Source organism: Stegostoma tigrinum, chromosome 7 (genome assembly GCF_030684315.1).
Source record: "Stegostoma tigrinum isolate sSteTig4 chromosome 7, sSteTig4.hap1, whole genome shotgun sequence".
Lineage (NCBI taxonomy): Eukaryota > Metazoa > Chordata > Chondrichthyes > Orectolobiformes > Stegostomatidae > Stegostoma > Stegostoma tigrinum.
The window spans coordinates 6,247,599-6,274,295 of record NC_081360.1 but is presented as its reverse complement, the minus strand read 5'-3'; the positions used below and the strand labels follow the sequence as shown (position 1 = coordinate 6,274,295).

The 26,697-nt window shown below is 42.7% G+C and overlaps 1 protein-coding gene across 1 annotated transcript in view; it reads right to left on the bottom strand.

The window, feature by feature from the left end:
- The window catches only part of LOC125453895 (sentrin-specific protease 2), a gene marked incomplete at its 5' end in the record, with an annotated part of 165,131 nt that overhangs the window by 90,559 nt on the left and 47,875 nt on the right, over window positions 1–26,697 (bottom strand). Inside the window, 2 exons of the mRNA XM_048534007.2 lie at window positions 12,955–13,088; window positions 19,762–19,817. Coding sequence (XP_048389964.2) covers window positions 12,955–13,088; window positions 19,762–19,817 — 190 coding nt within the window. The remainder of the gene's footprint in view (window positions 1–12,954; window positions 13,089–19,761; window positions 19,818–26,697) is intronic.

Genomic DNA, 26,697 nt, shown 5'->3' with positions numbered 1-26,697 from the left:
GATCCAAATCCCTCTGTTCCCTTACTATTCATGTGTTTGTCCTGGTGCTTCTTGAATGCTGCTATTGTGTCTGCTTGCACTGCCTGCTCTGCCAGCACCTTCCAGGTACTTCCCACCCTTTGTGTGAAAAACATGCCTCAGATATCACTTTTAACCCCTTGAACTTGTGTCCCCTAGTAACCAACTCCTCCAAACTGGGAAAAGGATTCATCCTCAACATTCTACCAATGCCATTCACAATCATAAGACCATAAGACACTGGAGTGGAAGTAAGGCCATTCGGCCCATCAAGTCCACTCTGCCATTTGAATCATAGCTGATGGGCATTTCAACTCCACTTCCCTGCCCTCTCCCTGTAGCCGTCGATTCCTTCTGAGATCAAGAATTTGTCAATCTCTGCCTTGAAGGCATCCAACATCCTGGCCTCCACTACACTCCGTGGCAATGAACTCCACAAGCCCACCACTCTCTGGCTTATAAACATCCACCACGTTGCACCTCAATCTCCTGCCCTCCAGCGAAAACAAACCCAGTCTATCCAACCTTTCTTCATAGCTAAAATCCCAGACCAGGCAGCATCCTGGTAAACATTTTCTGTACCCTCTCGAAAACATCCACATCCTTCTGGTAGTGTGGTGTCCAGAAACATACACAATATTCCAAGTGTGGTTTAATTAAAGTTCTATAAAGCTGTGGCATAACTGGCCTATCTTTATACTCAATGCCCCTTCCAATGCAGGCAAGCATTTTTTACTACCTTATCTACCTGCATTGCCACCTTCTGTGACCTGTGGACTTGCACATCCAGATATCAATACAGGCATGGTGGCTCAGTGGTTAGCACTGCTGCCTCATAGCGCCAGGGACCAGGGTTTGATTCCAGCCTCGGGCGACTGTCTGCAGGGAGTTTGCACATTCTGCCTGCATTTGCATAAGTTTCCTCCAGGTGCTCTGAGTTTCTCCCATAGTCCAAAGATGAGCAGGGTAGGTGGATTGGCCATGCTAAATTTCCCATGGTGCCCAGGGATGCTTAGATTAGGTGTGTTAGACATGGGAAATGCAGGGTTAGGGTAATGGGGCTGGGTAGGATGCTCTTCCGAGGGGCGGTGTGGACCTGTTGGGCCAAATGGCCTGATTCCGCACTGCAGGGTTTCTATGCTTCAATAATCCTAAGGATTCTGCCATTCGCTGCATAATTTTCACCTATACTTGACCTTCCAAAATGCATTACTTTTCATTTGCCTAGATTAAACTCAATCTGTCATCTTTCTGCCCATATCTTCATCTGATTTATATCCTCTGACAATCCTCCTCACTACCCGCCGCCCCACAATCTTTATGTTGTCTGACAAATGTACTAATTAGACCAGCCACATTTCCCTGCAAATCATTTATGTAGACCATGAACTGCAGAGGTCCCAGCACAGATCCCTGTGGAACTCCATTAGTCACAACACTGCATTCCAAAAAGCATCCTTCCACTGCTACCCTCTGTCTCTTATAGCTTAGCCAGTTCTGTATTCAACTTGTCAACTCACCCTGGATACCATGTGACTTTATCTTTTGTACCAATCTGCCATGAGGGATTTTGTCAAAGTCTTGAATGAAGTCCATGTCAACAACATCAATGGCTTTTTGCCCATCGATCATCTTCATTACCTCCTCCAAAGAAGCAAAACACCCCAGCATAAAACCATGCTATCTATTGCTAATAAGTATATTTGCTTCTAAACAGCATGGTGGCTCGGTGGTTAGCACTGCTGCCTCACAGCACCAGAGACCCAAGTTCAATTCCAGCCTGTGTGGATTTTGCACATTCTCCCCATGTCTGTATGCATTTCCACCAGGTGCTCAGGTTTCCTCCCACAGTCCAAAGATGGGCAGGATGGGTGGATTGGCCATGCTAAATTGCCCATCATGTTCAGGGATGTATAGATTAGGCCAAAAGACCTGTTTCCACAATGTACAGATTTGATGATTCCATGAAATACTTTTGGATCTTTTCCCTGAGAATCTTTTCCAATAACTTCCCTACGAACGACATGAGGCTCACAGGCCTGTTTTTTCGGATTATCTCTGCTACCCTTCTTAAACAATGGGACAACATTGGCTATTCTCCAGTCCTCTGGGACATCATTTGTGGCCAAAGATGTACAAAGATGTCTGCCAATGCTTCAGCAATTTGTTCTCTTGCCCTCTTCAAATTCTGGGACAGTTCCCATCAGGACCTGGGGAATTATCTACTTTGATACTTTTTAAGGGGCCCAATACTTCTTCCCACTTAATAGCAACTTGGCTTAGAAATTCGACACTCCCTTCCCTAAGATCATCCTCTGCCAATTCCTTCTCTTTGGTGCATACTGACACAAAGTATTTGTAGATACAAACTAGGACAAATTAAACTCACAACAAGCCATTTTAATGTGCTCCAATGAAAATGGGATTTCCCTAGCAAAGTTCAGTAAATGGAAGAGAGCTACATCTATCCCAATGATGTATAGTACTGATTAGTGGGAAATCTTTCCTTCTTTCTGGTTAGGAAATGTTAGCACTACTTCATTCTGTCTTCATTAATAGGGTGTTCCACATCATAATGAATCATCGCACAATAAAAAAAATCTTATCTACCCTCTAATTCAGCTCAGAACTATTCTGAATCTGCAATCCCTGGACATTCCTCCCACTCAAAAAACTTCCTCAGCTATCAAATCCCCTCTCAATCTGAACACCTCTCATAAGTCATCTCCTTACACTTTTCTTCTGCAAGAGAGTCAATCCAACTTCTCTGGCCTTTCCACATAATTGCCTAACTGGAGATTAATACAATCTTCAAAGATTCTGTACTCTGTTCCTCTCCTTATAAAGCTCATAGCCTCATGCAATATCCTGTTTTAATATAAAAACCATATCAACCTGCTGTGCCATCTTCAAAGATTGTCATAATTCACTATGTATGCAACCCTCCAGTTCTCCATGTTTTACACTCTTCTGCTTGAACCGTTTAGTTTGTAGTCGTTCAATAGTACCAACTTCAACACATTTTGTCGAAGCTTTTTGTCTTGTATGCATCAGGACAATTTGTAAGAATGCCAAAGTAAAAGGAAAACAACAGTCATATTTTGATAGGAGTGCGCTGGTTTGGTTGGCAAGTGCTCTCTCATTGTAGAGGGGCTGCTATATTGTTAATGACTGGAGCAATTCTTTTTAATTCATTAACATAAGGTGTCACTGGCTAGGCATGCATATAGTGCCCATTCCTGAGTGCCCAGAGGCTGATTAAGAGTCAGCCACATTGTTGTGGGTCTGGAGTCACATACAGGCCAGACGAGGTAAGGATGCAGTTTCCTTCCCAAAAAGATATTAGTGAACCAGATGGGTTTTTCTGACAATCAGCAATGGATTTATGGTCATCACTAGACTCTTAATTCAAGATTTTTTAAAAAATTCAAATTCTACCATCTGCCATGGCGGGAATCGAACCCCACTTCCCAGAACGTTCCCTGGGTCTCCAGATTAACAGTCCAGCTAGGTCATCACCTCCCCTACATAATTTCTCCTTATTTTTCTTCCCTCTTCTTTGTAGTAAATTGCATTGGACATTTCATTGTGCCAGAGTCTGAAACATGAATTTTCGCAGGATATTAGACAATGAAGGCATCGTAAATGACAACATGTTCACAGTCAATTTGCACTTCTCCAGCTACAATGGAGGATCAGGAATTGCTATGAGTGTACAGCAACTGAGATGATGCCATTCAGTATAGATAAGTAATGAATCATGAGCCACTCATCCCCAGATATACATAGAGGTTAATCCTACAACTTTAAATATGCTATTTGTACTAAAAATAAGCTAATCTCAGTCTCATTCCAAAGGTGAAGACTGATACTTAACAGGGATGCCTCAGGCTATCTATATCTCTGCATCACCATTTTCTTCCCACATTTGAATACTTCTCTTAAATCTGCAATTCAAAGCCCATTGAAAATGCAAAGATTCAACAGAATAAATCTGGAGCTATTAAAGAATAAAGCCCATAGCCAGGCCAACAGAAAAACAAAGAAACTGCTCATTTACTGGAAACACTGATATATTGTCTATGTGGAGTTTGCCTGCTTGGGTTTCCTCTGGCTGTTCCGTTTTCCTCCAGGAGTCCAAAGCTCTGCAGTTTAAGTGAATTGGCTATGCTAAATTGCCCATAGTGTCCAGGGACAGTTAGGTTAGGTGCATTAGCCATGGGAAATGCAGGGCTACAGGGGCAGAGTAAGGGTGAAGTGTCTGGTGTGGGGGTGGGGGGGGGGGGGGGGGGAAGGAGGGAAACGCTCTTCAGAGAGTTAATATGAAAATGGTCTGTTTCCACACTGTAGGAATTTTAAACATTGCAGGCAAGCCATTGGAATACCGTGGTAATTATGTATCTGAGAATCTCACTCACCAAATCAAAAAAAACTGAGTGCACAATAAGTACAGGTAAAAAACATTTAGAATAGTGCTGCATCCATCATTCGTTCTGACTTCTATCAGATAGCCAGCCTTATCTTTACTGAGGAGCAGACATGATGCAGTAATACAGAACAGAGAGATCCTTTTGCAGTGTGTGGAGTAGCTAGACTGGAGTGAGACAGCAGCCCTTTGCAATCAAATCTAAGCCTGACATAGAGAGAACAGATTGCCAAGTTTTAAAACAAATCTTGCTCCTTACTCTGGTCACCTCTTTGTGATCTGATTTGCATTTATTTTTCCCTTTTTAAAACACTGGCCGAGTGCTTCTCCAATCCTTCTGTTTGCTTGCAAGGACCACAGCAACATTGTGGAAAAGTTAAATCAGAAGTAGAATTTATTTCCCCTGCTCTTAGACGGAGGCCGGCAGGTACTTCACAACTCAGGCACAGAGTCTGTGATAACTTTAAGGTACTTTCCCTGGATTAGTAATCCAGGTACCTAGGTAATGTTCTGGGGAGCTGGGTTCAAATCCCACCAAGGCAGATGATGCAATGTGATTTAAATTTTTAAAAATCTGGAAGTAATAGTCTAATGATTGTTAAAGTATTTAGATTGCCCCAACAGATTTACTAATGTTCTTTACAGAAGGAAATCTGCTGTGTTGTCTGGTATGACCTACATGTGACTCCAGATCCACAGCAATGTGACTGACTCTGAGGTGTCCTCTACTAGCTAAGGCCCTGGAGATTTATCCACATTTATATTTCCAAAACTTCCACACTTCGTTTCCTGTAATGTAAACTGTTTTCAACACATCAATATTTATCTCTGAGTTCTCCAGCCTCCATTTCTTTTCTTCACAGTGAAATCTGATGCAAAATATTCATTTAATATCTCTTTCATCTCTTGAGGCTCAACATAAAGACAACCTCTTTGATCTTTAAGGTACGGCCTACTCTCTCTAGTTGCTCTCAATATACTAGCAGACACTCTTCAGATTATGCTTGTTACCTGTTTTAACATAATGACCTCTTGAGGAGTCACTAAACAAACTGAGTTTACAAATGGTTTCAATAAAAACTTCATATTCAAAATCTTAGAATCGGTGGTAGATTTGCCAACCTTAAGTACATTTAAGTCGTCATTGGACAAGCATACGGACATACATGGAATAGTGTAGGTTAGATGGGCTTCAGATTGGTATGGCAGGTCGGCGCAACGTTGGGGGCCGAGGGGCCTGTACTGTGCTGTAATGTTCTATGTTCTATGTTCTATGTTCTATCTAATAACACAGCAAGCCATTCAACTGTATCAACGAAAAGTTGTTAAAGTTTCAGAGAAGAAATGAAATTGTACCCCTGACATCGACTAACACACTGGAAGTGACCTCCACTTTCCTGCGTTATCCCATAACCCGTGATTGCTTATTGATTAGAAATCTGCCTATCTCAACCTTGAATGTCCTTAACAAGCTAATCTCTACGGCCTTCTGCATTCAAGAATTCCACAATTTCATTATTCTCATGGAAAAAATTCCCCCAGTGTAAGAACTAAGTGCTAGCCAAAGCTATGAGATCCCACAAAAAACGGATCAAATCTAAGCTCTGCAGTCCTGTTACATCTGCTTTGAACAATGGTAGACAACAAAGTAACTCATGCAAGAAGGTGATTCCACAAATATCCCCATCCTCAATAACGTGATGCCCAGTACATCTATGCAAAAGATGAGACTGTAGCATTCACAACAATCTTCAGCCATAAGTGGCACATAGACCACCCATCTCAGCCTCCACCAGAGATCCCCAACATCACAGACTCCAGCGTTCAATTAAATTGGTTAACTCCGTATGATATCAAGAAATGGTCGGTGGCACTGTATACTCCAAAGACTATGAGCCTTGATAAAATTCTGGGGAAAGAACTGAAGACTTATGCTCCAGAACATATTGCGCCCAAGGCCAATATGTTCCAGTATAGCTACAACACTGGCATCTATCCAACAATGTCAAAAATTGCTCAGTTATGTCTTGTAAATTATACGTAGGACAAATCCATTCTGGCCAATTACCACTGTGATTGCACAACGTTCAATACCATTTGTGACTCTTCAGGGACTGAGGCATTCCATGTCTAGATGCAGCAAGATTTCATCAATATCTAGGATTGGGCTGACAAGTGGCAAGCAACATCAGTACCATCCAAGTATCAGGCAATGTCCACTTCCAACAAGACAGAATCTAACCACTGCCCCTTGATATTCAATGGTGTTACCATCACTGAATCCCCGCACCGCCCCCCATCCACCATCAATATCCTGGAGTTACCATGATCAGAAACTGATTAGCTAATATAAATTCTGTGGCTCCAACAGCAGGTCAGAGGCTAAGAATCCAGCTGTGAGTAACTCACATACTAACTTCCTAAAGCCTGTCTATCATCTAAAAGGAATTAATTAGGATTGTGATGAAATACTATCCAGTTGCCTGAATTAGTGCAGCTCCAAAACCACTCAAGAAGCTTGAAGCCTTCCAGGGCAAAGACTCCTGTTTGATTGGCACCATATACAAAAATACTTAGTCCCTCCACCATCAACACTCAGTACAGCAGTATATACCACCTACAAGATTATAGAATCTCTACAGTGTGGGAGCAGGCTGTTCGGCCCATCGAGTCCACACCAACACTTTGAACAGCATTCCACCCAGATCCATCCCCTAATCTATCCCTGTAACCCTGCATTCCCCATGGCTAACCCACCAACCCTGCACATCCCTGAACGATATGGAACAATTTAGCATAGCCAATTCACACATTTGGCACATCTTTGGACTGTGGGAACAAACCAGAGCACCTGCAGGAAACCCACCCAGACACAGGGGCAATGTACAAACTCCACACAGTTGTCCGAGGGCGGAATTGAACTCAGGTCCCTGGGACTGCGAGGCAGCAGTGTTAACCACTGAGCCGCCATGCTGCTCCAAAATTCACAGGAGAAATTCAACAATCTCCTTAGACAGCATCTTCCAAATGCACGACCACTTAGCACCGAGAAGAGTAAGGAGAGGCGGTTTCTTTACTCAGAGAGTAGGAAGGCAATGGAACGCTTTGCCTGCAACGGTAGTAGATTCGCCAACTTTAGGTCCATTTAAGTTGTCATTGGATAAGCATATGGATGTACATGGAATAGTGTAGGTTAGATGGGCTTGAGATCGGTATGACAGGTCGGAACAACATCGAGGGCCGAAGGGCCTGTACTGTGCTGTTATGTTCTATGTTCTATGTTCAATGACAGCAAATACGTGGGAACGCCACCACCTGTAATTTCTCCTTCAAGTTACTTGGAGATATATCACTGTTGCCTGTGTCACTACAGCAAAATCCTGGAAGTCCTTCCTAACAGCATAAGTAAAGCAAACGGACTGCAGCAGTTCAAGTGTGCAGCTGAGCACCAACTTCTCAAGGATATCTTGGGATGGCCGAGAAATGTTGGCCCAACCAGCAATGCTCATCAATTAATTTAAAAAATGGATAAAGAAGTTAATCAACCAGCAACAGCCCAAGTATGAAACAACACAGGGATACCAGTTTATCAATACTTTTTGGCTGATTTCTAAGGAAAGACATACTGACATTGCAGACAGTCCAGAAAATGTTTACTTGGTTGATCACAGGAAGAATTTTTTTCTGAGGTAAGGTTGAGTATACTGAGCCTGTCGTCAGCATTTTCGACAGTGACGTGTAAACTTCTTAAAACATAAGATTCTTAGGGTGCTTGACAGGCTAGATACTGAAAGATTGCCTCCCCTTGTGGGACAATGTAGGTCCAGTAAGCAGAACCTCAGAGTAAATCACCCACGGTAACAGAGATGGGGGTACTTCTATTCTCTCAGAAGGTAATGAATCTGTGGAATTCTTGAATGCAGAGGGCTGTAGAAGTTGGCTTATTGAGGACATTCAAGGCTCAGAAATGCAGATTTCTAATCAATAAGGAATCACAGGTTATGGGATAAGGCAGGAAAGGGAGGTAAGAATTATCAAATTAGTCATGATTTTAATGAATGGCAGAGCGGACTAAACAGACTAAACTATGGGTTTCCTCCCTTAGTCCAAAAACGTGCAGATTATGTGGATTAGCCATCCTAAATTGCCTATTGTGCCCAGGGATGTGCTGGCCAGTGGATTAGCCATAGAAAATGCAGGGTTACAGGGATAGGGTAGGGAGGTGGGTCTGGATGGGATGCTCTTTGGAGGGTCAGTGTGGACTTGATTGACCAAATGGACAGCTTCCACACTGTCAGAATTCTATGATTCAAAGAAAAATATTCTCACTCAATACATGGATGTATCTACCAAAGAAAGAGCAAAACATGACATTCTCTAATGTAGGTCAAATGACCGGGGTGTCGTAGGGAAGTACTTTGAGGCCAGAAATCATAATTCTATTAGTTTCAAAATAGTTATCAAAAGGATAGACCTGATCTAATAGTTAACTACTAAATTGGGGTAAGGCTAATTCTGATGTAATTAGGCAGAATTTTCAAAAGTTTATTGGGAGGGGCTATTCCCAGGGAAAGGAACAGTTGGAAGGTGGGAGCCCTTTAAAAAAGAAATGAGAGTTCAGTGATAGTATGTTCTTGTTAGTGCAAAGAGCAAGGCTGGTAGGTGTAAAGAATGCTGGATGGCTCGAGAAATTAAGGCTTTGGTGAAGATAAAGAAAGCGGCATATGACAGGTATAGACAGCTGGGATCAAGTGAATCCCGAGAAGAGTATAAGGGTAGTATGAGTATACTTAAGAGGGAAAACAGGGGGCAAAAAGGAAACATGAGATATATTTGGTAAATAGATTGAGGAGAATACAAAGAGATTCTACAAATACATTAAGTGAACAAGAGTAGCAAGGCAGAGAATACGGCTACTTAAAGAGCAACAACGCTATCTATGTGTGCAACCACAGTAGATGGGCGAGACACTAAACAAATATTTCGCGTCAGTACTTACTGTGGAGAAGGACACTGAAGATAGAGAACTTGGGGAAATAAACAGTGATATCTTGACAAGTGTCCAAATTACAGAACAGGTGGTGCTGGTTGTCATAAAACACAAACACCAACATTAACATACAGTTTGAACTCTCTCATTTTTAAAGGCCTCCCACCTTCCAACTGTTCCTTTCCCTGTGAATAGCCCCTCCAAATAAACTTCTGAAAATTCTTGCTGAATTACGTCAAAATTAGCCTTACCCCAATTTATTGTTTAACTATTGGATCAGGTCTATCCTTTTCCATAACTATTTTGAAACTAATGGAGAAAACCCTGGGACCTGATTAGATGCATCCCGGAATTTTGTGGGAAGCTACGGAAGAGATTGCTGGGCTCCTTGCTGAGATATTTCTATCATCAATAAGCACAGGTGAGGTGTCACCAGTTGACCAATGTGGTGCCATTATTCAAGAAAGTGGTCGGTACAAGAGAGTAGTAGGGACAAGAGAGTGGTAAGGAAAAGCCAGGGAACAGTAGACATGCAAACCTGATGTCAGCGGTGGCTAAGTTGCTGGAGGGGATTCTGACAGAATTTACATCCATTTGGAAATTAGGGAGCGTCCACATGGTTTTGGGCATAGGAAATTGAATTTCACTAGCTTGATTGAGTTTTTTGAAGAAGCGACAAAGAATAGTTATAAAGGCAGAGCAATAAACGTTTGCAGCAAGGTTCCGCATGGCAGACTGATAAGCATGGTTAGATCACACAGAACCCAGGGGGTGTTAGCCAATTGGATACAAAACTGGCTCCAAGTTAGGAGCCAGAGGGTGGTGGCGGAGGGTTGCTTTTCAGACAGGAGGCCAGTGACCACTGGCCTGCCCCAAGGATCAGTGCTGAGTCCACTGCTTTTCACGACTGATATAAACAATTTGCATGTAAGTATAGGAGATATGGTTACAATGTTTGCAGTTAATGCCAAAAGTGATAGTGTAGTGAACAGCGAAGAAGGTGACAGGATCTTGATCACATAGGCCAATAGACCGAGCAGAGACAAATGGAGTTTGATTTTGATAAATGTGAGGTGTTGCATTTTGGTATGGCAAAGCAGGACAGGACTTGTACATTTGATGGTAGGACCCAAGAGGCCTTGGAGTGCGGGTGCACAGTTCCTAGAGTCGCAGACAGACAGGGTGGTTAAGAATGCGTTTGAGATGCTTGCCTTTATTGGTCAGTGCATTCAGTATTGGAGTTGGGATGTCATGTTGTGGCAGTACAGGACATTGGTTAGGCCACTTTGGAATACTGCGTTCAGTTCTGGTCTCCCTACTATTGGAAAGATGTTGTTAAACTTGAAAGGGTTCAGAAAAGATTTTACAAGGATGTTGCAGGGATTGGAAAGTTTGAGGTTTCGGGAGATGCTAAATATGCTAGGTCTTTTCTTCTTGCGTCTTCAGATGCTGAGGGGTGACCTTATACAAGTTTATAAAATCAGGGGCAGGGTGGATAGAATGAACAGCCAAGGTCTTTTGCCCAGGATAGGGGAGTCCAAAACTAGAGGGCATAGCTTTAAGGTGAAAGGGCAAAGATTTAAAAGGGATCTGAGGAAAAACATTTTCATGCAGAGGGTGGTGCATATATAGAACAAACTGCCAGAGGAAGTAGTGGAGGCAGTTACAGATGCAACAATTAAGAGGCATTTGGTCGGGTATTTCAATCGGAAGGGTTTAGAAGGATATGGGCCAAATGCTGGCAAATAGGACTAAATCGGTTTAGAATATCTTGTCAGCATGGACAAGTTAGACCTAAGAGCCTGTTTCTGTACTTTATAACTCTACGACTCTGAGTTAGAGTTTGATACTGTCAGTAGATCTTGAAAGAATCAGAGTCAGCCCCTGATTTTACTGCGAATTCTGGTGGTTGATGGGAAATATTCATCCTGTAGTTCAGTTACGAGTGGTGTACTGCAAGGATCTGTTTTGGGACCGCTGCCGTTTGTCATTTTTATAAATGACCTGGATGAGGGCGTAGAAGGATGAGTTAGTAAATTTGCGGATGACACTAAAGTCAGTGGAATTGTGGATTGTACGGAAGGATGTTGCAGGCTGCAGAGGGACATAGATAAGCTGCAGAGCTGGGCTGAGAGGTGGCAAATGGAGTTTAATGCAGAAAAGTGTGAGGTGATTCACTTTGGAAGGAGTAACAGGAATACAGAGTACTGGCTAATGGTAAAATTCTTGGTATTGTGGATGAGCGGAGAGATCTCTGTGTCCATGTGCATAGATCCCTGAAAGTTGCCACCCAGGTTGATAGGGTTGTTATGAAGATGTACAGTGTGTTACGTTTTACTGGTAGAGGGATTGCGTTTCGGAGCCATGAAGTCATGTGGCAGCTGTACAAAACTCTGGTGCAGCCGCACTTGGAGTATTGTGTACAGTTCTGGTCACCGCATTATTGGAAGGATGTGGAGGCATTGGAAAGGGTGCAGAGGAGATTTACCAGGATGGTGCCTGGTATGGAGGAAAGGCTGAGGGACTTGAGGCTGTTTTCATTAGAGAGAAGAAAGTCAAGAGGTCACTTAATAGAGACATACAAGATGATCAGAGGATTAGATTGGGTGGACAGTGACAGCCTTTTTCCATGGATGGAGACGGGTAGCATGAGGGCACATAGCTTTAAATTTAGGGAGTGATAGACATAGGACAGATGTCAGAGCTAGGTTCTTTACTCAGAGTAGTAAGGGTGTGGAATGCCCTGCCTGCAACAGTAGTTGACCCGCCAACTTTAAGGGCATTTAAATTGTCATTGGATAAACATATGGATGATAATGGAATAGTGTAGGCTAGATGGGCTTCAGATTGGTTTCACAGGTCGGTGCAACATCAAGGGCTGAAGGGCCTGCACTGCTCTGTAATGTTCTTTGTTCTATGAACAGCAGTTCCATTCAGCACTGTGGAAGCGAAGTTTCACAAGGTGCGTTGGAATGATGAAATAGGTGTCATTAAGACAAAGGCTTGCATTACAAGTACACAACAATGTACAGCCCATCTCAGATGTTAGGTGGAAAATCCTGAACTCATCTTCTTACAGGATGGGAATAGGTTGCAATTTTATTGTTATTGTGTAGATTGTGTTGGAAACAATCATTTTCTGTGGCAGTTCATGACACAACCGTTGTTCTATCAGTAGGAACATGAGGCATTGCTTATCTATTTGATTCTCACTTCTGAGAAGCTTAAGGAAAGTTACTGCTAAGTCCAGTCATAAAATTATAGCAGCCATCTTTCTAGGGCTTTTAAATGTGTTGAAATAGTCACTAAAACAAATTAAAGTTTGTTTTTAATCAGTTGGTGACTTGGAGTAGCAAAGCTCACAAAGATGATAACTTTGGTACACACCACTGGGACAATCTACACACCTTAACAGGTGTTTCAATAAGCAAATTATACCTTGAAAATGATCAAATATCACAGTTATTATCTTTGCCTGATTATTTTCATATGCTGAGATTTGATTAGTGATAGCACTGACCTGTTTCAATGGTTTGTCCGTCTTCTGTGTGGCTTTGGAGTCCACTTGCATGACCAAGTGCCCAAATGATGACACTGATCTAATATAGCTAACAAATCCTGAGATAGACTTCTGAACTGAATTCACAAATTCACCTAGGAAAAAAGAATAATTTGTTTGCTTCCAGCAAATTTCAACTTACTTCATTTTCCCTTTGATTGTCTCCTCCATAATCTTAGGCCGCAGGGATAGGGTTAAAAGTCTACTGCAAGATCCCTGCTAATCCGTCTCTAGTCACAAGAAGGTGTATGATAGCAACCTGGAGCCAACCTCTTCGTAGTGAAGTGTCAGATCAGTTTAGCACCTTCATTAAACTGGGCAATTTTCTTCCCAGGGCTCTGATTCACAGAATCAGTTTTATAAATACTAAGTCTATTAACATTGTGTTGATTAAAATGTTATTTGAGGGCAAGTCAAATTTTCTGGCAAATATTCAAATTGAAATGTTGTGCAATGCTTTTCTGAATAAAGCATACGTTTGGAGAAAGAAAACAAGACCTCCTCTGGAGTACCGTGTCCAGTTCTGGTCACCCAGTTCTAGGAATGATATTATTAAATTGGAAAGGGTTCGGAAGAGATTTACCAGCATGTACCAGGTATGGAAGGTTTGAGTTATAAAGAAAAGCCAGAAAGGTTGGAACTTTTTTCATAGGAGTGTAGGACGTAAAGAGGTGGCCTTATAGAAGTTTATTAAGTTGTGAAAGGTAAAAACAGGACGAATGGTAGTTGTCTTTCCCTTAGGATGGGGGATTTCAAGACTAGGGGTCACATTTTTAAGGTGAGAGGAGAGAGATTTAAGAGACATGCAGGGCAATTTTTTTTTTACACAGAGGATAGTTTGTGAATGGAATGAAGTTCCAAAGGAAGTGGTGGATGTGGGCACAATTACAAGATTTAAAAGACGCTTGGATAAGGATAATTAGGGCACATGGTATTGGGGGCAAAATACTGACTTGGATTGAAAATTGGCTGGGTGACAGGAAGCAAAGAGTAGTGATTAAACGGGTCCCTTTTGGAACGGCAGGCAGTGACCAGTACCACAAGGTTGGGTGCTGGGACTGCAGCTGTTTACATCATACATTAATGATATAGATGAAGGCATTAAAAGTAATACTGGAAAATTTGTTGATGGCACAAAGCTGGGTGGCAGTGTGAAATGTGAGGAGGATGTTATGAGAATACAGGGTGACTTGGACAGGCTAGGTGAGTGGACAGATGCATGGCAGATGCAGTTTAATGTGGATAAATGTGTGGTTATCCACTTTGGCAAGAACAGGGAGGCAGATTACTATCTAAATGGAGTCAAATTAGGTAAAGGGGAAGTATGAGATCTACGTGTTCTTGTACATCAGTCAATGAAAGCAAGCATGCAGTTACTGCAGGCAGTGAAGAAAGCTAATGGCATGCTGGCCTTCATAACAAGAAGAATTGAGTACAGGAGCAAAGAGGTCCTTCTGCAGTTGTACAGGGCCCTGGTGAGACCGCACCTGGAGTATTGTGTGCAGCTTTGGTCTCCAAATTTGAGGAAGGACATCCTTGTTATTGAGGGAGTGCAGCGCAGATTCACGAGGTCAATTCCCGGAATGGTGGGACTATCATATGTTGAAAGATTGGAGCGACTGGGCTTGTCTACACTTGAGTTTAAGAACAAAGAACAAAGAAAGTTACAGCACAGGAATAGGCCCTTCGGCCCTCCAAGCCTGCGACGATCGAGATCCTCTGTCTAACCTATCATCTATTTTCTAACGGACTGTGTCCATTTGTTCCCTGCCCATCCATGTACCTGTCCAAGTATATCTTAAAAGATGCTAACGTGTCTGAGTCTACCACCTCCGTTGGCAACGCGTTCCAGGCACCAACCACCCTCTGTGTAAAGAACTTTCCACGCACATCTCTCTTAAACTTTCCTCCTCTCACTTTGAACTCATGACCCCTAGTAATTGAGTCCCCAACTCTGGGAAAAAGCTTTTTGCTATCCACCTTGTCTATACCCCTCATGATTTTGTAGACCTCAATCAGGTCCCCCCTCAATCTCCGTCTTTCTAACGAAAATAATCCTAATCTACTCAAACCTCTCTTCATAGCTAGCACTCTCCATACCAGGCAACGTCCTAGTGAATCTCCTCTGCACCCTCTCCAAAGCATCCACGTCCTTTTGGTAATGTGGCAACCAGAACTGTACACAGTACTCCAAATGCGGCCGAACCAAAGTCCTATACAACTGCAACATGATCTGCCAACTCTTGTACTCACTACCCCGCCCAATGAAGGAAAGCATGCCATATGCCTTCTTGACCACCCACTGACTTGCGTTGCCACCTTCAGGGAACAATGGATCTGAACACCCAGATCTCACTGTTCATCAATTTTCTCTTGGACTTTTCCATTTACTGTATAGTTCTCCCTTGAATTTGGTCTTCCAAAATGCATCACCTCGCATTTGCCCGGATTGAACACCATCTGCCATTTATCTGCCCAACTCTGCGGTCTAGCTATATTTTGCTGTAATCTCTGACAGTCCCCTTCGCTATCTGCTACTCCACCAATATTAGTGTCATCTGCAAACTTGCTGATCAGACCACCTACACCTTCCTCCAAATCATTTACATATATTACAAACAAGGATGAGAGGGGATCTGATTGAGACGTATAAGATTATTAAGGGATTGGACACTCTGGAGGCAGGAAGCATGTTTCTGCTGATGGGTGAGTCCAGAACCAGAGGACACAGTTTAAAAATAAGGGGTAGGCCATTTAGAACAGAGTTGAGGAAAAACTTCTTCACCCAGAGAGTGGTGGATATATGGAATGGTCTGCCCCAGAAGGCAGTGGAGGCCAACTCTCTGGATAGTTTCAAGAAAGAGATGGATAGAGCTCTTAAAGATACTGGAATCAAGGGTTAGGGGGATAAGGCAGGAACAGGATACTGATTGTGAATGATCATTCATGATCATGATGAATGGTGGTGCTGGCTCAAAGGGCCAAATGGCCTACTTCTGCACCCATTGTCTATTGTCTGAGTACATGAATATGACAGGTTTGGAGGGATATGGGCCAGGAGGTGGCAGGTGGACTAGTTAGTTTGGGATTATGTTCGGCGGGGACTGATTGGACAGAAAGGTCTGTTTCCATGCTTTATGACTCTATGTGGACAAATGTACTCTACCGATAATGCAGCATTCTGAAGCTCCAAGCTGCTGTGAGGGAAAATAATTTTAATGTTATTTTAAACACCCTAACCTAATCTAATTATCAGTTCCCAACCAATTAAAATGCTAGGAAACTAGTTTGCAATTTACAGCGACAGATGTACCATTACTCATTAATATAGTGTGATAGATTCCTACCCAACCATATTGGTACCGAATTACCCCGGAATGACATGACATTATTAGAAGTGAAGGGCCTTTTAATGATACACTGGAAGATATTTTCCTCATCAACCTGTTCAGAGATATTACATGTTTAGAGCTAGTGGGACATGAGCCCGTGCCTCCTGGTCTGCAGGAATGGTATTGCACCAAAAGAGTCCTTCAGGGTAAACTGGAAGAGCTCCAGAAATAATTGAGAGCAGATGGTGCTCACTGGACTTTTTATAAGTCCCACCTACTCCAGAAGAGGTATATCATCTCTGAAGAGGTGTGAAAAAGAGCTAGGTTTTAACTTAGTGACAATGGTAACTGCAGATGCTGGAGAATCCAAGATAATAAAGTGTGGAGCTGGATGAACACAGCAGGCCAAGCAGCATCTCAGGAGCACAAAAGCTGACGTTTCGGGCCTAGACCATTCATCAGAGAGGGGGATGGGGAGGGAACTAGAATAAATAGGGAGAGGGGGAGGCGGACCGAAGATAGAGAGAAAACAAGATAGGTGGAGAGGAGAGTATAGGTGAGGAGGTAGGGAGGGGATAGGTCAGTCCAAGGAAGATGGACAGGTCAAGAAGGCGGGATGAGGTGGAAGGTAGGAAATGGAGGTGCGGGTTGAGGTGGGAGGAAGGGATGGGTGAGAGGAAGAACAGGTTAGGGAAGCAGAGACAGGTTGGGCTGGTTTTGGGATGCAGTGGGGGGAGGGGATGAGCTGGGCTGGTTTTGGGATGCAGTGGGGGAAGGGGAGATTTTGAAGCTTGTGAAGTCCACATTAATACCACTGGGCTGCAGGGTTCCCAAGCGGAATATGAGTTGCTGTTCCTGCAACCTTCGGGTGGCATCAGTGTGGCACTGCAGGAGGCCCACCTGCACATCTGCCAATGTGGTATATTGTATCCATTGCACCCGGTGTGGCTTCCTCTACATTGGGGAAACCAAGCGGAGGCTTGGGGACCGCTTTGCAGAACACCTCCGCTCGGTTCACAACAAACAACTGCACCTCCCAGTCGCGAACCATTTCAACTCCCCCTCCCATTCCTCAGACGACATGTCCATCATGGGCCTCCTGCAGTGCCACAATGATGCCACCCAAAGGTTGCAGGAACAGCAACTCATATTCCACTTGGGAACCCTGCAGCCCAATGGTATCAATGTGGACGTCACAAGCTTCGAAATCTCCCCTTCCCCCACTGCATCCCAAAACCAGCCCAGTTCTTCCCCTCCCCCCACTGCATCACAAAACCAGCCCAGCTCATCCCCTCCCCCCACTGCATCCCAAAACCAGCCCAGCCTGTCTCTGCTCCCTTAGCCTGTTCTTTCTCTCACCCATCCCTTCCTCCCACCTCAAGCTGCACCTCCATTTCCTACCTACCACCTCATCCCGCCTCTTTGACCTGTCCATCTTCCCTGGACTGACCTATGCCCTCCCTACCTCCCCATCTGTACTCTCCTCTCTACCTATCTTGTTTTCTCTCCATCTTTGGTCCGCCTCCCCCTCTCCCTATTTATTCTAGTTCCCTTCCCATCCCCCTCTCTGATGAAGGGTCTAGGCCCGAAACGTCAGCTTTTGTGCTCCTGAGATGCTGCTTGGCCTGCTGTGTTCATCCAGCTCCACACTTTGTTATCTACGTTTTAACTTAGCTCTTTTGTCTTTCCTTCTGACCACTGTAGTTGTTATTATTGCACTGGGTCTGGTGGGTAATGCTTGATAATTGGTCTTTTAAGAACATGTGATTCGGTGGTGGGGAAAAACCTGTCCAGGGCAGTATTATAACATCTCAAAACAGGAAAACACAAAGAGGAAAAGGAGCTAGGTTCAAGAACCTGGTGCAAGTTCCACCTATTCTCGAGATGTGTAATAATATCTGACTATGTTGATTGCCAAAAAAGAAGCAGTGTCAGGTCATAGGATCCTAGATCTGGCTAAGGTAGTTGTCAACAGATCCAGGCAGAGGGCAATGGTAGAAGTTTAAGCCCAAGAATCTGCACCTTCCACAGCTACATTTGTGTCTGGATGTCCTTGTACAGGGAGCACACAATGTTCACCAGGACCCTTGAAGCTTTTGAAGGGAAGTGGGCCCAATTGGGAGATGCATTAACTCCCCTTCCAACTGTGTTTTGACTTAACCCCTCCCTCTTTCCCTACCCTTCCTTCTTCCTTTTGTTTTTGTTGCACTGGCCCTAATTGGCTGTGCTTGTTACTGATTAGTTGTTTCATTGGATTGTTTGGTGATGGGTTTACAGAAAAAGGAGCTAAGCATTTCCCCCAGGTTGAGGCTGGATTCTGGACAGGAAATGGATTCAGAAGAGTAAGGTGGAAACTGGTGCTTGTGCTGAACAATCAACTTACAATAAACACTTGGAAATCTCTCAACGTCTTTTACTGCCTAATTGAACATATGAATATGATCTGTTAAACATGGTAGACCTGCTCCCACAAGTTCAGTAAGTGTACATTATACAGGTCAAAATGTTCTCTTCAGACACATCCCAATATTGATAATCAAGCTTCACGTTCTCTAATGAATTTCCAGATTCTCATCCTTTCCTACACACTATAAACCTGCAAAAACTCTTCCAATCTAGCATTTTAGAGCCACCTTGTTCATCTTCAACACAACTGTCAGGTGGCCGCACCGTTCTGCTTTCTGCAACTTCTCCCTAAAATATCTGCCCTTTCTCTAAGCTTTCAAGTATCTACCTCTTCTGCTTAAGGTCAAAAATTACATGACACCAGGTTATAGTCCAACAGGTTTATCTGAAGACACATGCTTTTGGAATCTTGCTCCTCCTTTTGGTTCAGTGAGGGGTGGCATTGGACACAGAATTTATAAACAAAAGATCAAACAGTCATATAACTGATGCAACGTCCTGTGATTTTTGATTTTGTACACTCCAGTTCCAACACCAGCACCTCCACATATTCTACTTAATTTTACTTTTACATTCTCAGGTTTTCTATCCCGTGCTCAGTATTAATTTATTTCACTTGATAAGATGTATTTTTGTAAATCTACTGCAGCACAACAGAAAACCATGTTGTTGTCTGACAACTTCAGATGGTTCACTTCTACTGCATGAATTGCCAAGATGAAATAAAATCACAAGTAACAGGGAGGATTCCAAGGGCATTGTTGCTGTAACAATGACTAAAAGACTCTGGATAGGTTTCTGTTTTGTCACCACCATTTTCCCTGACTTTTCTTATTAAACTCTCCCACCATCTGCTTGACAGTGGCAGAACCTTGGGAGCCTAAATCAAGTCTTGATGATAAAAGATCAATGCGCTCCATTTACCATGGGCTAAGGGAAGTGGACAGAATAATGTAAGCACAGATTGCAGTACAGTCATATAGTTCCTTCTGTTCAACTGAAAGATGTTATCCTATAAATACAAACTTACCCAGCTTTTGCCTTTTTACTGATATCCATTCAATTTCGTCATTAGAATTCTGGACACTGGGACAGAAGAAGACCAAAATGACATGAATTTAGGAAACAGTATTGAGAGATTTCTCTTCAGTGTGCAAAAACATGCTGTTTTAAAGGGTTTCTTGTAAGTAACAACATGATTATCCACTGAGAAACCTGATTTTTAAAGAATATTCTCCAATAAAACTTATTTGGCAAACGTTTAATTTTTCTTCACTGCCTTGGTCCTAAAATCCATCTCATATCCTGTTAAAACGGGCAAGCCAATTGTTAAACAATCTTGATATTACTTGTCAATGAAATGATTTGTGTCACTGTTTGCATGCAAAGAAATCCTTTGCCAAATATATTTGCTGATTATCAGATAAGCTTCCCTTTCAGGAGCCTCAAGTCTTAGACAAGGACCCTCATGGCAGACTGTTACAAATTGTGGAGTCACATGGTATCGGGGTGGGCTGGCAAGATGGGTACAGAATTGACTTTATCATAGGATTCAGAAGGTAACAATGGAGGGATGCTTTTTAGAATGGAGGGTCGTGGCTACTGGGATTCCACAATGATCATAAATGATTTAGAAGAAAATGCAACTCGTCTAATTAGTAAGTTTGAGGACGATACAAAGGTTGGTGCAGTTGCGGATAGTGAGGAGGATTGTTAGAGGATATAGCAGGATATCGATCAGGAGGAGGCATGAGCAGAAAAATGGCAGATAGTGTTTAAAACAGACAAACGTGCAGTGATGCATTTTGGAAGGTCAAATACAGGTGGAAATTATACAATGAGTGGCAGAACCTTTTGAAGTATTGATATGCAGAGGCAGCTGGGTATGCAGGTCCACAGATCGCTGAAGGTAGCAGCACAGGTAGATAAGGTAATAAAAAAGGCCTATGGCATGCTTGCCTTCATTGGAAGAGCGCTGAGTATGAGGATAGGTAAGTTATGCTGCAGCTTTATAGAACTTTAGTTAGGCCACACTTGGAATATTGTGTACATTTCTGGTTACCACACTACCGGAAGGATGCGAATGCTTTCGAGAGGGTACAGAAAAGGCTTACCAGGATGTTGCCTGGTAGGGGGAAGTTTAACTATGAAGAAAGGTCAGAAAGGCTGGGTTTGTTTTCACCAAAATGCAAGAGGTTGAGGGGCAACCCGATAGAAGTTTACAAGATTGTGAACAGCATGGATAGACTGAAAAGCATGAAGCTTTTTCCCAGGTTGGAGGAGTCAACTACGAGGGGACACAAGTTCAAAGGGCATGGGTTGGTTTAAAAGAGATGTGTAAGGCACGTTTTTCACACAGAGTGTGGTGAGTGGCTGGAAATGCTGCCAGAGCAGGCGGTGAAAGCAGACACAAGAGCAGCATTCAAGAAGCACCTGGACAAGCACATTAATAGGAAGGGAATAGAGGGATACGGATCCTGTTGTGAAAACGGTTTTAGTAAGTAAGGGCAGAATGTGTCAGCATAGGCTTGGAGGGCTGAAGGGTCTGTTCCTATACTATATTGTTCTTTGCTCTGAACACAGGGTACCTGGCATCATACCAGCAGTCTGCAGTTATGAAGTTCTCAGAAAGCCAATCACCTTACTGATGCTCATGTCCACAGCACAATTGACAATTGCAAATTAGTGCACTGTACCACAATGATGTAACAATAACAAGATTGAAAAACCACATTTACAGTCACAAGATACTTCATAGTAATATAGCAATTAAGGTTTGATATATTCTGCAAGGAGAACGGAGTCAGCCAAGAATTCTGGTGCATGTTGGAACCAACAACGTAGTACGAGACAGTACTGAAATCCTGTGATCAGACTAGGGAGGGAAGCTGAGAAAACATGGCTCAAGGGAAGTATTTTCAGGATGGCAACTTGTAAGCAGTGAAGTGCCAGAGGGATAGAGCTTGGCCATAATTGTTTACAATACATTTATTAATGACTGGGATGGGGAAAGTGAATGTACTACAACCAAGTTTTCGATGACAAAAAATAGGTTGCAAAACAAGTGATAGGTATAACACAGAGTCAACAAAGGGTTACATACAGATTCAATGATTGAGAAAAACAAAATTTGGCAGATGGAATATATGGGGAATGAGAGATTCGGCACTTTGGCAGGAAGAGGAGCTAAATATTATATAATGGAGAAAGATAGCAGAAAGCTGAAGAACACAGTCCTTGTGCATCATTCCAAAAGCTGGCATCCAAGTTCAGTGGGTAATAGAAAAGTGAAATATTGCAAATATTTCGAAAGGAATAGACTGCAAAAGTTTTGGGCCCCTTATCTAAGGCAAGATATTAGAACATAGAACATTACAGCACAGTACAGGCCCTTCGGCCCTCGATGTTGTGCCAACCTGTCATACCGATCTGAAGCCCATCTAACCTACACTATTCCATGTACGTCCATATGCTTAGCCAATGACGACTTAAATGTACCTAAAGTTGGCGAATCTACTACCGTTGCAGGCAAAGCGTTCCATTCCCTTACTACTCTGAGTAAAGAAACCACCTCTGACATTTGTCATATATCTTTCGCCCCTCAATTTAAAGCTATGCCCCCTCATGCTCGCCGTCACCATCCTAGGAAAATTAGAGGCACTGGAGACAGTCCAGAAAAGGTTCAATAGGCTGGTATCAGGTCTGGAGGGGACTGTATTTTGAGGACAGGGTGAGTACGTTGGGTATGTGGTCATTGGAACTTAGAAGGAGAGGTGACATTTATTGAAAAATGTGTGAGATTCTCAGGAGATTTGGCTGTGTAGACATGGAGACATTGCTTGTGGGCAGGTCTAGGACTAGGCGGCATAATCTCAGAATATGGGGTGACACATTTAACCAAGATAAGGAGGAATTTTTTTCTCTCAGAGGATAATAAGTCTGTGGAATTTATTACTTCAGAAAGCTCTTCAGACTGCCTCATTAATCATATTCAAGGCCAAGACAGACAGATTTTTAATCAGTAAGGGAATCAAGGGTTATGGATAAAAGGTAGGAAAGTGGAATTGATTATCAGATCTAACTGAATGGCTGAGCAAACTTGATGGGCCTTTTGGTCTATTTCTGCTCCTAAGTTTTACAGTCTTAAGAGTCATGATTTCTGAACAGTACCATTCCCCAGCAACAGTACAAATTGATAGCGAATGTCAATGTATAGATTTGTGGAAGGAGGAAGGGGTTCAGACTCTTGGAGCACTGGGACATGTTTTATGGCAGAGGACATCTACTCAAAAGGGTCAGATTGCATCCAGTGTTCTTGCAAGGTCACTGCAAGAACACTGGATGCAGTTATGTGGCTGGAGAGGGATTAAACTAAATTGCCAAGAAGGTAGGCAATAGTATAAAGTAGAAGAGGTTAAGTTCATAAAGGCATCAAAAGTAACAACATATTTGATAGGTGTGGGCTAGGAAGGACAAGGAATGCAAAAAAAAATTACAATGTATATATGGAAATGCACAAAGTATGATATGTTAATGAACAAGAAGCACAATCAAGCCATGTGGTACAATGGGAACATAATTTAAAATAGTGAAGACGTGGTTATATTCTGAAAAACAAAGTGTTCACAGAAGTTTGGGAATGACCAAAAAGAGGTGTGGTGCCGGTACTAGTGAGAGAAGACATAGTAATGTTCAAAAGAGAGAACACTTTTGAGGGAACATAAACAAAATTCATTTGGTTAGAGTTGGTAAACAAAAAGGACATGTTCCTGCCGCATATTCATAACACATAGGCCTCTAAACAGTGCCAGAGAGAATACAGAGATCTGCCAGAAAATCACAGAGATGTGCAAGAACTATACAGTCGAGATTTGTGGGGGCTTTACCAAAATATGGATAAGATTAATTTGGGAGTAATTGGAAAAGAGGAGACAGAATTTTAGAAAAGTATTGTCCTTGATCTGTATGTTCTCAGTCTAATTTGGATTGAGGCATTACTAGGTCTCATGCTGGTCTGAGTTGGGTCAAGTGGATCAAGAATCTGCAGGAGAACACTGGGCTAAGTCTGATCAACCTATCAAAAAGTTCAACCATGGTAATGAAGAAAAGCAATGAACCTGTAAAGATCTTCTAAATTGGAACAGGGATAACTTCAAAGGGGATAAAGGCAAAATGGAAGTTCAGATTGGCATTTAAAACTGTGAAAGAATAAAGGGTAATCATTAAGAAAAGACTTTTGAGGAACAGGCTACATGCTTTCCAACAAGACGAAAGTCTTGGGAATAAAAAAATTGAAAAGATAATGGATGATGAGGCAGATTGAGAATATGATGTAATAAAGAAAAGTATATTGTATGTCAGCTGATTTTTAAAGTGTAAGGCCATTACAATAGGTTGAGTGGAAGTGAAGATGAAAATAAGACTGGTAGAGAGAAAATATAAGACTAGAACAACTGATATCATCAAAAGGGAATCGACAGATTTTCTACAGTTATTGTGTAAACAGTAAGGAGGGGCCTGTGGGGCCAAGAAGGGTAATATATACTAAGAGGCACAGGGTAAGGTTGGAATACTCACTGACCATTTTGTATTGATATTTACCAACCAAGTGGACGTTAACAAAATATTAACAGAAGTAGAGATGGTAGGAGAGAGATTCATACTGTAAACTCATAAGCAGGATGGACCAAAAATCTTGCTGTGTTTAGAGTGGACTGGTTGGGTTGCATTGCAGTTTGCTAAAAGCAGTTATGGCTGAGACAGTGGAAGGGCTTGCCATAATCTTCCATTCCTCCCAAATTCATTCTTGAGTAAGTTTGAATTAACCTCAATGCTAGGTAAGGTTGTGGAAAGAATAATCAGGCAAGTTAAAAAAAATCATGCAATTTGAGTTAATTGATGAATTGTTTGATTATCCTAATGGCTTTGATGAAGTAGCAGAGAAGATTGATGGAAGGGATGTCATACACATGGATTTTAAGGAAGCCCTTGAAAAAGTACCACATATTTTAAGGAAGCCCTTGATAAAGTACCACATAAAATACTAGTTGATAAAATTAAGGCTCATGGAGACTTATTGGTGTCATTTTGGATAAAAATTAATAATAGAAAATAGTCAGAAAACAGTTGCTTTTCAGACAACAGGATGGTAGGCAGAAGTGTTCCCCAAGGATCAGTGCCATTTTTTATGTGTATAAATAACTGATATAGTGAACTTAAGGTAAACTTTCAAACTTTACTGAGTACCAAGGAAGAGGATGTTACTCAACTGCAACTGAACATAGAATGGGCAGACAAGTGATAGAATGAATTGAGAAAAGGGAAGAGAGAAATAATGCATTTTGGGAGAAAGGACAGGGAGAGGTAACATCAACTTAAATGTACAGGCACAGAGGGACCCTGGATATTCATGCGCACAGATCTTTGAAGGTGGTAGGACACTACTGAGGGAATAGTTACAGTATCATAGACTCATAGTTGTACAGCTTCGGTTCAACTCATCCATGCCAACCAGCTATCCTAAGTGAATCTAGGCCCTTTGCCAGCATTTGGTGCATATCCCTGTCAACCCTTTCTATTCGTGTATTCATCCAGATTCCTTTTAAATGTTGTAATTTTACTGGCCTCTATCGCCTTCTCGAGCAGTTCATTCCATACACGCATCACCCTTTGCATGAAAAAGTTGCCCTTTAGATCCCTTTCAAATCTTTTCCCTCTCACTTCAAACCTCTAGCTTTGGACTCTGCTACCCTGGAAAAAAGATGAAGTTGAAGTGCCAATGTTGGACTGCAGTAGCCAAGGTCAGAAATCACACAACACCAATTTATAGTCCGAAAGGTTTATCAAAGCCTCAGTCCTTCTTCATGTGTTAGTGACAAAGCTAGTATCAGACATAGAAGTTGAAAGGGAAAAATCAAAGGTTCACACCATTGATGAGGATATACTAAACAAATCTAAGAAGCTGTTAAATTTTTAACGAGTTAGAAAGTTTAGTTGATTAATAAGTACATTGAAATCTCCAAATTCCTTTCAAATCACGGCTCTGAGAGAATTAAAGGTTTTATCAGTGTAAATCAGAGGTGACATTTGAGGTCAGACAATGCATGTCAGGCATGAGACCTTGTTTAGAATCTGTTTGTGTTTTAGTTTGGAGTCAGACTGGTTTTATTTCTAAAGTAGGAATTTATATAGTGTTATATTGACTGACTGTCAGTTAATTGCGTGCTTTTGAACAAAATACAATGTACCTGCCAATGTGTGTGTGAGGGAGAGAGGGAGAGAGAGAGAGTATGGGAGAGAGGGAGAGAGAGAGAGTATGAGAGAGAGACACAGTGTGAGGGAGAGAGAGAGACACACAGGCAGCGAGAGAGAGGGGGAAAGGGGGAGGCGGGGAGGGGAGGGAGGAGTGTGTGTTTGTGTGTGGGAGAGCGAGGGGGAGATAGAATGTGTGTGTGAGAGGGGGGGAGGGGTAGAGGGAGACAGAAAGCACGAGTGCTTGTGGGTGTGCGTGTACGTGTAATGGGAGAAAGACAGTGACCGAGATGTGTGTGAGAGTATGAGAGAGTGAGTGAGACAGAGAGAAAGAGTGTGCGCGCTTGGTGGGGTGGGGGGGGGGGTGTTCAGGAAGTGAGTGAGTGTGCGCGCGTGGTGGGGTGGGGGGGTGTTCAGGAAGTGACTGAGTGTGTGTGTGCGTGGGGGGGGAGGGGAGAAAGTGTGTGAGAGGGAGAGGGGAGGAGACAGCGAGTGTGAGTGAGTGCGTGTGGGAGAGAGAGGGGGGAAGAGAGAGCGTGTGTGAGGGAGACACAGAGTGAGAGGCGGGGGGAAGGAGAGAGCGCGAGTGCGTGTGCGTATGTATGTATGTATGGGAAAAAGACAGTGATGGAGAGTGTGTGTGAGAGTGAGACAGAGTGAGTGAGACAGAGAGAGAGTGTGTGTGTGTGGAAGGTGGGGGGAGAGAAGAGAAAGA